This window comes from Gobio gobio (genome assembly GCF_949357685.1).
Source record: "Gobio gobio genome assembly, chromosome: 10".
In the NCBI taxonomy this organism is placed as follows: domain Eukaryota; kingdom Metazoa; phylum Chordata; class Actinopteri; order Cypriniformes; family Gobionidae; genus Gobio; species Gobio gobio.
In genome coordinates this window covers 8,739,508-8,754,336 of record NC_137116.1, presented here as the reverse complement: position 1 = coordinate 8,754,336, position 14,829 = coordinate 8,739,508, and the positions used below count along the sequence as shown (strand labels likewise).

The 14,829-nt window shown below is 42.8% G+C and overlaps 1 protein-coding gene across 2 annotated transcripts in view; it reads left to right on the top strand.

Moving 5' to 3' along the window:
• The window catches only part of LOC307132267 (interleukin-17 receptor E), a 517,506-nt gene extending 502,974 nt beyond the window's left edge, over positions 1-14,532 (top strand). For both annotated transcript variants that reach the window (XM_079826447.1, XM_079826446.1), the window contains 10 exons: positions 106-171; positions 264-330; positions 2,601-2,776; positions 2,863-2,910; positions 2,992-3,037; positions 4,328-4,482; positions 5,863-5,931; positions 6,050-6,095; positions 6,179-6,286; positions 12,306-14,532. In XM_079826447.1, the coding sequence (XP_079682573.1) occupies positions 106-171; positions 264-330; positions 2,601-2,776; positions 2,863-2,910; positions 2,992-3,037; positions 4,328-4,482; positions 5,863-5,931; positions 6,050-6,095; positions 6,179-6,286; positions 12,306-13,162 (1,638 nt within the window). In that variant the 3' untranslated portion in view covers positions 13,163-14,532. The remainder of the gene's footprint in view (positions 1-105; positions 172-263; positions 331-2,600; positions 2,777-2,862; positions 2,911-2,991; positions 3,038-4,327; positions 4,483-5,862; positions 5,932-6,049; positions 6,096-6,178; positions 6,287-12,305) is intronic.
• Positions 14,533-14,829: the final 297 nt, after the last annotated feature.

Below are 14,829 nucleotides of genomic sequence, written 5' to 3'. Positions count from 1 at the left end.
AGAAACGTTCCCTTGAACCAAACCAAGAACAAATTGCAACATTTTAACCATTTGAATCCCTGTACATCTTACATGAGCCATCGAGGTGTTGTGTTTTTGTTGCAGATCGATCCTCCTGTCAATCAAATCGTTCTGAGCTTCCCATCCCTGGTTCCTTGTGTGTGTGTGCAGGTGTGCTGCTCTTCACACTCTTCAAAAGTCCTTTCACTTTTAGTTTTCTAACCTTAGTAATGTATAACATCTGCATTATTCTGTGTTCACAGCTGTGGTTTACAGGCCCTGATGCCAGAAGAAACATACAGTGTCCCTTAAAAGAGAGAATACTGCCACGTGAGTGTGTGTGAGCGCGTGTGTATGAAAGTGTTTTGTTCTCTCACTGTAAAGATCACTATCAGTATATTGATATTAGCAGTGTTTACATGGAAAGAAATAATGATTAATCGATAACTCAAACAGAATGTCTCCTCCCTGACACAACTGACAGATTGTAAAGAATAAATGCCATGTAATGTCTTCCTGTTATGATGATGTGCGGTGTGACAGTCTGTGTTCGTGTGCTTATTATTTCCCAGACTTGTGATCCTTCTCAGAGAAGGCAACTGCCTCACAAGAAGCCAGTGTTATTTTAGTGTCATTGAGAAACCATTATAGATTTGATCTATATTTTCAAATATTTAATTGTTCAAATATTTAGTTTTTTGAATTTAAAATGTGAATTACTATATTTTTATGCATTTGGTGCAAGAGAAGCTCCATTTGCTGCAATGTAGAGTGTTCGAATCAGTCACTTATAAGACACCAATCAGGCGTAACATTATACTAATATTGTGTTGGTCCCACTTTTGCTGTCAAAACAGCCCTGACCTAGCCTGGCGTGGCCATACTCAATTCTAGTCAGAATTTGAGTCTGGTACCGCTCCATTGAGCTTTGATTATGGGGCGTGTTTCAACCGAGCCAGGACGGACCTCAATTGGATAGACCCACAACCAATCAGAGCAACGGAGCGACGCGTAACGTTAGTTGTCAAATGTCAACAGAACTCAACTGCACTGTTACCAAGTCCGTGTTTTTCTCCATGTCCGCGGGTTGAAGCGACCCCAATTATGTGATTATATAAACCCAGGAATGCGAATTTTAGCAGGCAACCTTGCCAAAATAACATATTTTGCCAACCAAACGTTTTGAGTAGCAATTGTGCGCGACATTGCAAAAACACTTGGAAACCCTGTCTGCACGCACGCATGATTAAGTAACGTTACAAGAAAAACATGAGTGTAAACGATCTTTGGCAGTAATAAAATAATTTAAGGATACACAGAGTACTTACCAACACGATCATCGTTTCTGAGAGAAATAGTGAAGGTGAATGCATATACGAACAAGTTCTCCGTTTAGGATAAGAGCAAATTCAACCCAAGAGCCTTCGATGACGTGGATGATTACGTTACTGTTGATCATCTGTCCATCATCGTCTAAAGCCCGCCCTGACAATTTCATTGGTCCGAACAGTTTCTGTTCGGGCATAATTCCTCCTCTATGGAGCGAGTCCAGACCGAATTGCCCGAGCAAAACATTTTGTGGGCGGGGCTAAATTCGGCTGGCATCCAGGCTAGCCCTGACCCATCGAGGCATGGACTCCACTGAGACCCCTGAAGGTGTGCTGTGGTATCGGCACCAAGATGTTTGCAGCAGATCCTTTAAGTCCTGTAAGTTGCGAGGTGGGGCCTCCATGGATCGGACTTGTTTGTTCAGCACATCCCACAGATGCTTGATTGGATGGGGAATCTGGAGGCCAAGTCAACGCCTCAAACTCGTTGTGCTCCTCAAACCATTCCTGAACCATTTTTGCTTTGTGGCAGGTGCATTATCTGCTGAAAGAGCCACAGCCTGGTCCAGTTCTGATGCTCACATGCCCACTGTTGGCGCTTTCGGCGGTGAACAGGGGTCGGCATGGGCACCCTGACTGGTCTGCGGCTATGCCGCCCCATACGCAACAAACTGTGATGCTCTGTGCATTCTGACACCTTTCTATCAGAACCAGCATTAACTCCTTGAGCAATTTGAGCTACAGTAGCTCGTCTGTTTGATCGGACCACACGGGCCAGTCTTTGCTCTCCATGTGCATCAATGAGCCTTGGCCGTCCATGACCCTGTTGCCGGTTCACCACTGTTCCTTCCTTGGAGCACTTTTGATAGACACTGACCACTGCAGACCGGGAACACCCCACAAGAGCTGCAGTTTTGGAGATGCTCTGACCCAGTCGTCTAGCCATCACAATTTGGCCCATGTCAAACTCGCTCAAATCCTTACGCTTGCCCATTTTTCCTGCTTCTAACACATCAACTTTGAGGACAAAATGTTCACTTGCTGCCTAATATATCCCACCCACTACCAGGTGCCGTGATGAAGAGATAATCAGTGTTATTCACTTCATCTGTCATAATGTTATGCCTTATCAGTGTACATCACAATTGGAAATAAAAGACTTGTCTATATTTCACGTCATGCTGACTTTAATGTTGTCTTCCTGATAGTCTGATCTCAGTCGTGTCTAGGTTGTGTTTGCGTGTGTTTGACAGCATCGTCTCCGTCCCACAGATGGCGGTGACATCTTGTCCTCCAGCTCAGCAAGGGTTCGCGGCTCTGTTCTGCAATGGGAGCCTCTCTGTCCTGGTGACCAATCAGATCCCTCGGTCTCTCTGTGCTGGCGAATCTACACGCAGAACTCTTACTGTGTCCCCGCCCCCAATGGCACCCTCTACGGGACTAAACTGGTGCGTGACGGTCCAAAACAGGGTGAACAGAGATCACATACTGAATGCTAGTATGCCATTCTGATTACATTTTGCTTTTTCAACAGGAATATAATGTGTCTGCTGTGGATAAACACCCTCAGATGTGTGTGAAGGTACTGCACGCCGAGTACACATTAGTGCATGATTAAAATGTGTTTGTGTTTCTCATGTGTGCGTATTTGTTTGTGTTGCAGTTTTCTCTAAATGGCAGTCATCGAGTGTTCTGTCCCTTCGAGTCAGGTGAGAACCTGTCATATACACTCACCTAAATGATTATTAGGAACACCTGTTCAATTTCTCATTAATGCAATTATCTAATCAACCAATCACATGGCAGTTGCTTCAATGCATTTAGGGGTGTGGTCCTGGTCAAGACAATCTCCTGAACTCCAAACTGAATGTCAGAATCGGAAAGAAAGGTGATTTAAGCAATTTTGAGCGTGGCATGGTTGTTGGTGCCAGACGGGCTGGTCTGAGTATTTCACAATCTGCTCAATTACTGGGATTTTCACGCACAACCATTTCTAGGGTTTACAAAGAATGGTGTGAAAAGGGAAAAACATTCAGTATGCGGCAGTCCTGTGGGCGAAAATGCCTTGTTGATGCTAGAGGTCAGAGGAGAACGGGCCGACTGATTCAAGCTGATAGAAGAGCAACTTTGACTGAAATAACCACTCGTTACAACCGAGGTATGCAGCAAAGCATTTGTGAAGCCACAACACGCACAACCTTGAGGCAGATGGGCTACAACAGCAGAAGACCCCACCGGGTACCACTCATCTCCACTACAAATAGGAAAAAGAGGCTACAATTTGCACAAGCTCACCAAAATTGGACAGTTGAAGACTGGAAAAATGTTGCCTGGTCTGATGAGTCTCGATTTCTGTTGAGACATTCAGATGGTAGAGTCAGAATTTGGCGTAAACAGAATGAGAACATGGATCCATCATGCCTTGTTACCACTGTGCAGGCTGGTGGTGGTGGTGTAATGGTGTGGGGGATGTTTTCTTGGCACACTTTAGGCCCCTTAGTGCCAATTGGGCATCGTTTAAATGCCACGGCCTACCTGAGCATTGTTTCTGACCATGTCCATCCCTTTATGACCACCATGTACCCATCCTCTGATGGCTACTTCCAGCAGGATAATGCACCATGTCACAAAGCTCGAATCATTTCAAATTGGTTTCTTGAACATGACAATGAGTTCACTGTACTAAAATGGCCACCACGGTCACTAGATCTCAACCCAATAGAGCATCTTTGGGATGTGGTGGAACGGGAGCTTCGTGCCCTGGATGTGCATCCCACAAATCTCCATCAACTGCAAGATGCTATCCTATCAATATGAGCCGACATTTCTAAAGAATGCTTTCAGCACCTTGTTGAATCAATGCCACGTAGAATTAAGGCAGTTCTGAAGGCGAAAGGGGGTCAAACACAGTATTAGTATGTGTTCCTAATAATCCTTTAGTTGAGTGTAGTAGCGTATCGCTGCGGTCTTCCTGTCTGACTCTGATGTCTTTCTCTCAGAGGGCCGGTCCGAGTGGAGCGTGACTGTTGTCCCCGGATCTCTGCATCTGCATGTGCACCTGACGTCTAATATCGCCGCTTCTTTTGCTGCTCAGCTGTGTGCCAGAGATAAAGAGACGTGTGCATCTCGAGGACCTGTCATCTCACATCAGCTGGTTAGTGATAGTTTTCCTGTCCTGTGCTTTCTTTTGATCAAAGACATTGAGTACCTGCATATGCATGAATATGAGCATAGGGTGGCCATTCGATATTAGTGATTGGCCGATATTTGGCATTTAAAAAACAATAATGAGAATATAAGTGGGACCTTTTACTATGACAGTGCAAGTAAAGTCTATTCGATATTGGCTGTCGACCAATATCTGCCGATATTTGGCTTTTGTTTTTTTTTTAAATATCGACATTAGCCAATGTGTCATAAGTAGGGCTGCAACAGCTAATCGATAAAATCGATAATGAAAATCATCGACAATGATTCTCATTATCCATTAGTCGGGAAAACTTCCACCAGTCGGGTCAAATTACAGCACTGAATAATGCGTTTCTATGGACAAAATGCATCTAGAATTATTGGAGGAAACAGAGTGAACTGCTGCAGGAAAGGTACATGATCAAGCGCCCAAAACATGAGTGGTCTTTTATTTTATGCTTCAAGCGAATGCATTGGTGTTTAACATATCCTGTCATGCACTTTGAGCAAAACATTAATTTGACAGGTTATATCCTTATCTGTAAATGTTACTAATTCACGTGAGTACTTACATTTTGCTCACTGCACTGGTGATATTTAGGGCACACCAAGTGTACAGTTATGTGTTTTTAAATGGTAGATATTAGAGTAGTAAGTCAAAATTTACAGTCAATAGTGTATTATGCATTTTTAATTGTCATCGGTTAATGCCAACATTCCGCAGTCAAATATTTGAGTGTAAAACTGTATAACTGTATGATTTTATTTACATAGCTGTGCTAACGTCACGTCTTCCTCTCACATGATGATCATTTAACATAATAATTTCAGCTCCGATTTGATGAGTGTCTGTGTAATAAGCAGAGGCGGACAGTACTTAAGTATTTTTACTTTCTACTCCAGTACATTTTTCAAGTATATATTTCATCAGTGTTTTTCTTTGGAAAACTTTTAATTCATTACATTCCAAAGCATTATATATATCATACTTTTTACTGCACTACATTTCGTAAATAAACGTTTTTTACTTGAGTAAAAGTATACAATACTACATTTTTAATGTAATTAAGTATTAAATGATATTCAATATGAAACATAGTGCAGTAAAAAGTACAATGTTATGTTTTGGAAGGTCGTGAAGTAAAAGTTTTCCAAAGAAGAACTCTGATAAAGTATATATACTTGAAAAATAAAATGACTTGGAAAGTAAAAATACTTAAGTACTGTCCGCCTCTGGTAATAAGTGCTATAATGTACGGTGAGTGTGTCAGGATGGTAAAATAACCCTTCAGTGTGACGATCATCCTGTTTAAAGTACATTACCCTGCAATACTCCTCTCCTCAGGACGGGGGCGCCACAGAGTCGGAGCTGAGCCTGCCCTTCCCCTTCCTCTCATCAGGACTGTGTGTGCAGGTAATGTGTCGAGCATGCGCTTCATTCCCAGCATGTTTCATGAGTATCATTGGATTTCTGTATCCCACCGTGTCTGAATCAATCAGAAGTGATCAATTCTGCTCCTGTCCGTCTGTAGGTGTGGCGTGTGGATCTCCATGGAAGAAGAATCATCTGCCCTGACTGTAAGTAAAAACACCCTTCATCATTGTTGCACACTTGCTGAGAGAGGGACAGTAATAGTCACGCTCATCCTGAACCCTTTCAGTCACACACAGGCGGTGGGGTCTGGTCATCGGCGCTGCACTGACTCTCCTGACTGCACTGACGCTTCTGGTCTGCATCTCATGCTGGCTGCTCAAAAGCAGCACATCAGGTCAGGAAACCGTCCTTTTGATTTTAGGCCAGGAACAGGCTCTGTGCAACTCAAGGAGGAGGTACATATTTGAACCAGGTGTGTGTTATTCAACCTGTCGACAGTTTAAAGGGTCATGAAACCCTCTGTTTTAGCAGCCGTCAGATCTCACCACAGTTTTGAAAAATGCTATAAAAGTGGGCGTGGTTAAGCAGCGGAGTGGAGGGGGACGAGGGGCGACTGACTGACAACAACACAGCCATGGCTTCTGATTCAGAGTTAAAAGCATCAAAGCATACAAATTATACACATGGTTGTGTAAGCTCACCTTAAAGGGTTAGTTCACCCAAAAATGAAAATTCTGTCATTAATTACTTACCCTCATGTCGTTCGACACCCGTAAGACCTCCGTTGATCTTCGGAACACAAATGAAGATATTTTAGTTGAAATCTGATGGCTCTGAAAGGCCTCCATTGGCACAATGCACGGTTCACTCTCAAGACCCTTAAAAGCTACTAAAGACGACGTTACAAAGTCCATCTCACTACAGTGGTTCTAAAATAACTTTATGAATCGGCGAGAATAGTTTTTGTGCGCAAAAAAACCCTAAATAACGACTTATATAGGGATGACTATTTCAAAACACGGCCTCATGAAGCTTCGAAGCGTTATGAATCAGTGAGTCGAATCAGCAGTTTGGATCGCCAAATTTCAGCAGTTTGGCGGTTTGACACGCGATCCGAATCATGATTCGACTCACTGATTCATAACGCTTCGAAGCTTCATGATTCCGTGTTTTGAAATCGTCATCACTATATAAGTCGTTATTTAGGGTTTTTTGCGCACAAAAACTATTCTCGCCGATTCATATATTTATTGTAGAACCACTGTAGTGAGATGGACTTTGTAACGACGTCTTTAGTACCTTTTAAGGGTCTTGAGAGTGAACGTGCATTGTGCCAATGGAGGCCTTTCAGAGCCATCAGATTTAAACTAAAATATCTTCATTTGTGTTCCGAAGATCAACGGAGGTCTTACGGGTGTCGAACGATATGAGGGTAAGTAATTAATGACAGAATTTTCATTTTTGGGTGAACTAACCCTTTAAATAACACATAGCCTACATTAAAGTACATATCGACAGCTATCATTTATTGCACAAATAAATGCACAGCAATCCGCATGTTCTCTGCATAGAAAATATATACGAACACGCTGTTGCATCATTGATAACTTATGAGCCGTTTGATCGGTTAATGGGCTTAAAGAGCGGTTACACTCACAGTGTGGATGAATCGCGTTTGTTTCGAAGACTCAGGATCTACTGAAGAGAACTTATGGGAGGCAGAAACTCTTACAAAGCAAAAATAATCACTCGTTTTGGATCCAATATTGCGTCTCTCACTCACTGAATGCGATCTCACTGTTTGAAGCGCCTGTCAATCAATGCGTGCTGCAGTGTTAAGCGAGCAGGATTCTCATAGGATAAGGACACGCAGACTCGTGAATAATTAAGCAAGACATCTTCTCATAGGATAAGGACACGCAGTCTCATGAATAATTAAGTGAGGCCTCTTCTCATAGGATAAGGACACGCAGACTTAGTGAATAATTATGAGACATCGATGAGTCATTGCTGTACTATAGTACGACAAAGCGTCACAAAGATGAATTTAAACCCGGAAGTTGAATATAGCGCAAAAATGTTTAAAATTAACTAGTTTTCTCCTACAATCAAAACTAATGGATGGTAACATTGACTTCTATAATGCTCAACACACATAACTGAATTAAAATCTCAGAAAATTTGGTTTAGGGTTTCATGACCCTTTAAAGGGGTGGTTGATTGCCCCTTTTCACAAGATGTAAAATAAGTCACTGATGTCCCCATAGTGTGTACCGTAAAACTTCAAATAATAGCCCGGGCTTCTATTTACCCAAATCACCGAACTGCACCGGCTTGTATTTGAAACAGGCGTCTATAAGAGACAGGCCTTTAATTTAGTGGTGAGATGTTCAAGCATGACGGTAGGAGGTTACCACATTATATTACGTTTTATTTATAATTAATTCGAATGTGTTTAACAAATCATTTAATGTAAGAAATGTCTTAGATTGTTGGCAGCACAAAAAACGAAACGATGTGACAGCAATGGGCAGAACAATATAAGTTACCGCTAAAATCCATTGAGCGTATGAACTTGTTGCCCGAAACACATCAACAAGAAAGAATGAAGGCTACCCTGTAAAACAACTGCAATCATGTGATAGAAAATTACTCTATTCATCACTATCATCATCCCCGCGGTTCTCCTCCACTTCTCCCTCTCCAGCCTCCGCTAACTCTGCCTGCCTTGCTCGCGCTAACAGCTCCTCCCAGATGCGCACGGCTCTCCCTCTTTGAAACAACGGATAAGGTGATCCTCGCTTCTATCAGAAGCTACTGTCAGGCCACATACCTAAGGATAACATCCCGAAGTTAATGAAATATATCTCCTCCTTCTCCCTCGCACACACAAACACACGCGCACGTCTGCGCGCAAGCATTAAAGGAATTTTTCAGCCGCTCCGTATCCAGCTTTACCCACGCTTGAAATTTGACAACTGTCAGCTTAAATGTCAAATTATACTTTTCTCCATGGTGGTATTGAGAGAATTAAGAAAAACTGAAGACTGAAAGTTCGTTAACCTCTTTGTTATGTTGCCATAGTGATGAGTCGTTCTTGAACGGTTCCGTCTGTCACGTGAAATCTAATCAAAACATTGAACAGACGATCTGACGGGTTTGAGAAGATCAAATACAGCCCGATACTTAAAAAACAGACCCGGCGTCTATTTGAGACTGGCCTTTATTTACCCAAACCTGTCGTCACACCAGGCGTTTAAAAGAGACAGGCGTCTATTTGGGACTCGGCTATTATTTGAAGTTTTACGGTATGTGAAGTTTTAGCTCAAAATACCCCACAGATCACTCTTTTGAGGGTGAGTCCCTTTAAATGCAAATGAGCTGCTGCTCATGGGGCGTTTGCGTTAGCAGCTCTGATAACCTCATGCAGACAGGCAATGAAACTGTTCAGCCTTTTAAGTTCAAACCGGAGTCGGACAATGATGGAGAGACTCGAGAAGAAGAGACAACATGTAGAAAGAGACACGACGTATCTGAATGGTTAGTTGATGAATTTGTGGTTGATGTGGAGTTAGCTAACTTCAAGTCATTGATTAGCATATTCTGTCATGATAACCTCACCCCCTTTGTTGTGTGTTCCCGGGGGCGGGGTTTATGTAAATTTCAGGGTTAGTGATGTCACTTACCCGGGAGGAAGCTTGTGTAGTCCCTACCAGCCGTTTGTTGTAGTCCTTAAAAAGCTAGGGCCTAGATTTGAGGCCCGTGCAGGGCTCTAACACTCACTACAGTTAAAAAGAAGTAAAATAATCAACCACCCCTTTAACTAACTTGACTAACTTCCTAAAACCGTCCATAGTTTAATTACTGTTACAGCATCAATATTCCAATGAGAAAATAATGATAAGATAATGCAGTGCAAAAAAAAACCCCTCAAAAATTATGAAATATAACTTTGGAAAGTGTGCAAATCACTCGTTAAAGCAGCGTATCTCTTGAGTCCGGTGAGTTTTTATAGAGCATGCCGTGGTTTTGGTTGGGGGTAGTTTAGAATGAATGGAGGAAAGTCTTGTGACTCTAATCAAATCATCAAACTATACATCTTAGCAGTAGTAGCATATAAACATACATATACATATTAGTATACATATCTTTACATTGTCTTCTAAATACATATGTGCTTTTACTATTTCTTATGTTTATTGGAACCATATTCCAAGCAACAGAATCTCGATAAAGCACTTTTTTTTCATGAAATTTGTGTGCGGACAAGCTAAAAAGAGTTGAGCCTTACTCACTTGACGCGTAAATGTAGTTTGTCCTTCACTAATAGTGGAGGGGGCATCTGAGCTTGATTCCCGGGAATGGTGCATCCTGCCTGGGATGCAGTTTCAGAAAACCAGCCTGTCTTTTCCTGTTGGTTTCATACTTCCAGAACTTCACCAGGTTGAAAATGGAACTCTCTCCCCAGCCAGAGTGACTCTGAGTGGGCCTCGCGACAGTCTGATGAGGCCCTGGAGCTCAGCTCTCAAAGCGGCCAAAATCATCTCGTAATGAGTGTCAGTTCTTCAGTCATGCTGATATCAACGTTTTAATATTGCGAGATCTCGTCACACCCCTAGGCACTGTTTGGCGAATAGACATTCTGCGGTGCGATTCGTGCGAATGAGGCGGTGCGAATGACACCGCGTGAATTGAGCGAATCGCCCGAGTTGAAAAATCTGAACTTTGGCGGATATTCGCGCCGCGTTAACCAATCAGGAGCTTGCTCTAGTAGTGACAACAATGAGGAGAAAATCTGTTTATTAATATCTGGTTCAGACAATATGATTATCACTGTGATAACATTAAATGACATGAAACACAAAACAGTCTCTTTTTGTTAAATGCAAGTTTATGTATGATCAATAATACAAAAGTATAAGTAAAAGGTATAAGCTATACATGAAATAAAGCAAACCATTCAGTCAAACATACAAAGTAAGTGCTAGACGGCTACAACTGTAAAGTTAAATAGCCTAAAAATATAAAAGTAATGAAACTTCACTGCACTCAGCCTAAACGATTTGCCAGGGAACAAATTATAGATCCATGAGAGCAAAGATCGCCCGTTACATCTACACAAGACGAATTATAGCTTGAGACACACCACAGAGACATCAGAGCCAGCGGCAGACAGCAGAAGGACTAGACGAGGAAAGGCTGCTCTCGCCGGGGTTAACGAGCGCCGCTGATTGCCTGGAGCTCACGACTCCGAAAACGCCAGATAAAATGTTCAAATAGGCACTCTTTATAAATAAACCACAGATTTGAGCTTTAAACAACTACATTAATCGCCTGAAAGTCTAAAAAAAACAACGTTTTGTCACACATTAACAATAGATTTTAACAAAAAAGACGTGTAAACACAGCCCATGTAAGCCATTTCTCAACGAGACTAGCCGGCTGGCAGAAGCCCCTCCCATGACGCGAATTTGCGTCTGTTGTGCAGTGAATGTCACGCGCAAATAAAGCGAGTAAACGCAAAACGTTGAAGCGGCCAACTTCGCGTAAATAGCGTGGCGCGTCCGGTGTGAACGCTACATAAGCAGGTTGTCACGTTGGTTATGTTGACAGAAGTTAGCCTATTTTCAGGCGCTGCGTAATTTCATTGCGCCGCTGCACCCATGGTAGGGCAGCAAAGTTCCTTGATTATTACGCAGGAATGAGAGTATAGTTCCTAGACATATCGGCCTAGAAAATCACAACTTCTTAATTCACGATGTAACTACAGAAGAGTCAAGTTTTAAATAGGAAAAATATCGAAACTCTTTGATCACTTTTTTGAGCGAGATGCTAACGGTCTAATCAGATTCAATGATCTATGCTAAGCTATGCTAAAAATGCTACTGCCAGACCCGGAGATCGCTGAATGGATTCGAAAACGGTAAAACTCAACTGTTTAACTCTAGGGGAGTTGGAAAATAAGCCTATTTTCAAAAAAAGTGGAGTGTTCTTTTAATGTGTTTACATGCCTGTTTATTGCGATTAAAATCAGCGTACGCCACATAGTTTAATGCGATTATGGTTACTACGATTATGAGCTTAATCACATTAGTTTGATTGAAGTATTGCGTTTTACATGAGGTAAAGTTTAATCGCAATATCGCCAAAATCCCATTATAATAGCATTATGTAAACGCACTCATTGTCATCCTGGAATATGGCCATGATGTGTCGTCCCACATGCATTCAAAACATCCCCCCAGTGTTTACGCAAGTTTATATACGGTGTGAAAGTTTGTGTGGTTCGAAGGCGCCTGTGTTCATGTATGTGCATTCAGCATGTTCCTGGCTTGTGCCAATATGTTATAAAATGCTGTTATGACCCTGGTTAGTTTCTGTCAGAGAGTATAAAGATGTCTTTCTTTCTGCAGTGTGGCGGAGAGCTAAAAGACGTCCCGTGCTGCTCGTGTGCTCGTCTGATGACGCGGCGCACATCACCGCCGTGTGCAGTCTGGCCTCGGGCCTACAGGGGGAGCTCTGCATGGACGTGAAGCTGGCGCAGTGGATGCAGTCCTCTCTGGCGCAGCTGGGACCCGTGCCGTGGCTGTACGGTCAGTGTCAGGCCGTGCAGAAGGCTGGCGGTCTCGTCCTGATCGCCTGGAGCCCTAACGCCCATCGGGCTTACCTGAGATGGAGGACGAGCGAAAGAAAGGCTGAGCTCTGTAAGACTGGGCTCTACAGTGCTGTTGAAGAAGAGGAGCAGATGAGCAGTGAGGAAGAGTGCATGGAGAAACCAATGGAGGCATCTTCGGTCACAGCTCCCGTGTTCAGCGCGGCGCTCTCCTGTCTGTGGATGGGAATACGAAACGACGGCTATGGCCGTGGATTCGGACTGGTTCACTTCCAGAGTCTTAAAAACGACGGCACTCGCATCCCGAAACGGCTCCGGTGTGTCCGAAAGTACGGTCTCCCGAAGGACCTGTCCTCTTTCGTACACGACCTGACCGGATCTGGAAATTCCAGAGGGCGATGTTGGCCCCGTCTTCTGTCCAAAGCGCTTTCGTTCTTCGTGTCGCGTCAGCTCGCGTCGAGGCTAGAGGCGAAACTCGTGCCGACGGACAGCCCTAAACTCGTCCCCAGCTTTTCACGGAAATTAATGAGCGGGACGAAGCGAAAGACGTGGAGGCAAAAGAGGCGCCGGAGTAAAGTCATATCGTCGCACTTATCCAAAAAGGTGTGTTTGAAGAAAAAGACTGTGCCAGAGCTACACAAGCCTGTGGATTGGTAGCCGTCTGCAGATCAGATGAGACCGTTTCAGTCGTCGCAGTGTTTGCATGTGGCGGCGTACAGAAGGAATGAGTCGGACTGAACATTCAGTGCAACATTACAGTCTGTCCAGCAGGGGGCAGAGACATTAAACTAAGGTCATGATATTCTCACAGCGAAGTTCTGCTTCGCTCTTCACTTAGGGGTAAAAAGACGTTTGAAATGCCGTTGCATTTGATCATAGTGATGTGGATATGTTTGCACCATCTCTGCAACTCGCGTCACGTTTATTCATACAGCACTTTATACAATAGATTGCTTTAAAGCAGCAGCTCTACAGTATTAAACATGAAAAACAGTGTCAGAGCCAACTTCTGAACAGGAGAAATGAACCGGAGAAGATTTACACGCGGAGCCTCAGAGCCACACCCAACACACGCACCAATGGGACTCTGAAGGTGTTCACCAGCCAGAGCGAATTTTTCACTTTACCAAAGCTGCTTCAAACTTCAAACAAACTTAATTTTGTCCTGGTTTTTGTTCGACGTCACAGTTCGTTCTTCAATCGCACTTGAAGTATATCAGGGCCTTTACAGGCAAAACCTGCGTTGATTGAAAGAAAACACGTTGACCAAAAGATTGAATCCAATAGCTGGTGATGAGGAGAGATTTACGAGTCATTTTTGACCCCGAATACCAAATTATGTAAAGCATTTCAGCCTATTGTATTGTTAATTCTTCTCATTGTTATTAAGATAAATCGCTTGTTGAATTTCCTCATTTGTAAGTCACTTTGGATAAAAGCGTCTGCTAAATGAATGCATGTGAAGAATGTACTCCCTACAAAGAGTGGTGCAGAAAATTATTTTCATCCATTATTTTTTATAAAGAGAGAAGTTACCAACCTGGAATGGACATTATGATGCAGTTCACATGCACTCATGTTGTAAATATGATCATCTGAAGACAGCATTTAAAGGTGGGGTAAGTGCTTTCTGGTAACCGATGTTGATTGGCTTATCAGGTGTGGAAATGAACGGGTCTTTTTCATCGCTGAAGAGAACGACAATATGATCGCAAATGGACAAACAAGCGAACATGACACACGAGCATATTCAAGCAAAAGCCAGCATATATTAGTTCTGTGAAACAAAACAAAATCAATGTTACTCGCCTATCGAAAAGAAATAAAGCAACCTCGGCCTTCGCTCCTTGAGTTCTCTCCAGCGCTGGAAAGCTGATAGTTCTTGCCTGATCGTAAGCCTTCTTTTGTTCCACAGACATCTTCCACATGGGTTTTTATCTGCCATCTCTAATAATAATAAATCTTTATTTTCTAAAGCGCCTTTAAATGTACATCTCAAAGCGCTTTACAGAAACAGATAAAACGGAGTACATAAAAATAAACAAAAGAAAAAGAATGTATAATCAAAAACTATATAAAATTGATACAAACGTTCAATTAAAGGCTACCCTAAAAAACGAGATTTAAAAGTGCAAAGAGATTGAGCTTGCCTTATCTCAATCGGTAAAGAATTCCATCATTTTGGAGCTAATGAGAAAAAAGCCCCATCACCCATCAGTCTTAGACCAGTTTCAGATGAACGCAGATTACGCGTCGGAGTATAGGGGGATTAAAAGCTCAGGTGCCGACCCATGTAAAGCCTTGTAAGTAAGCATCAAGATTTT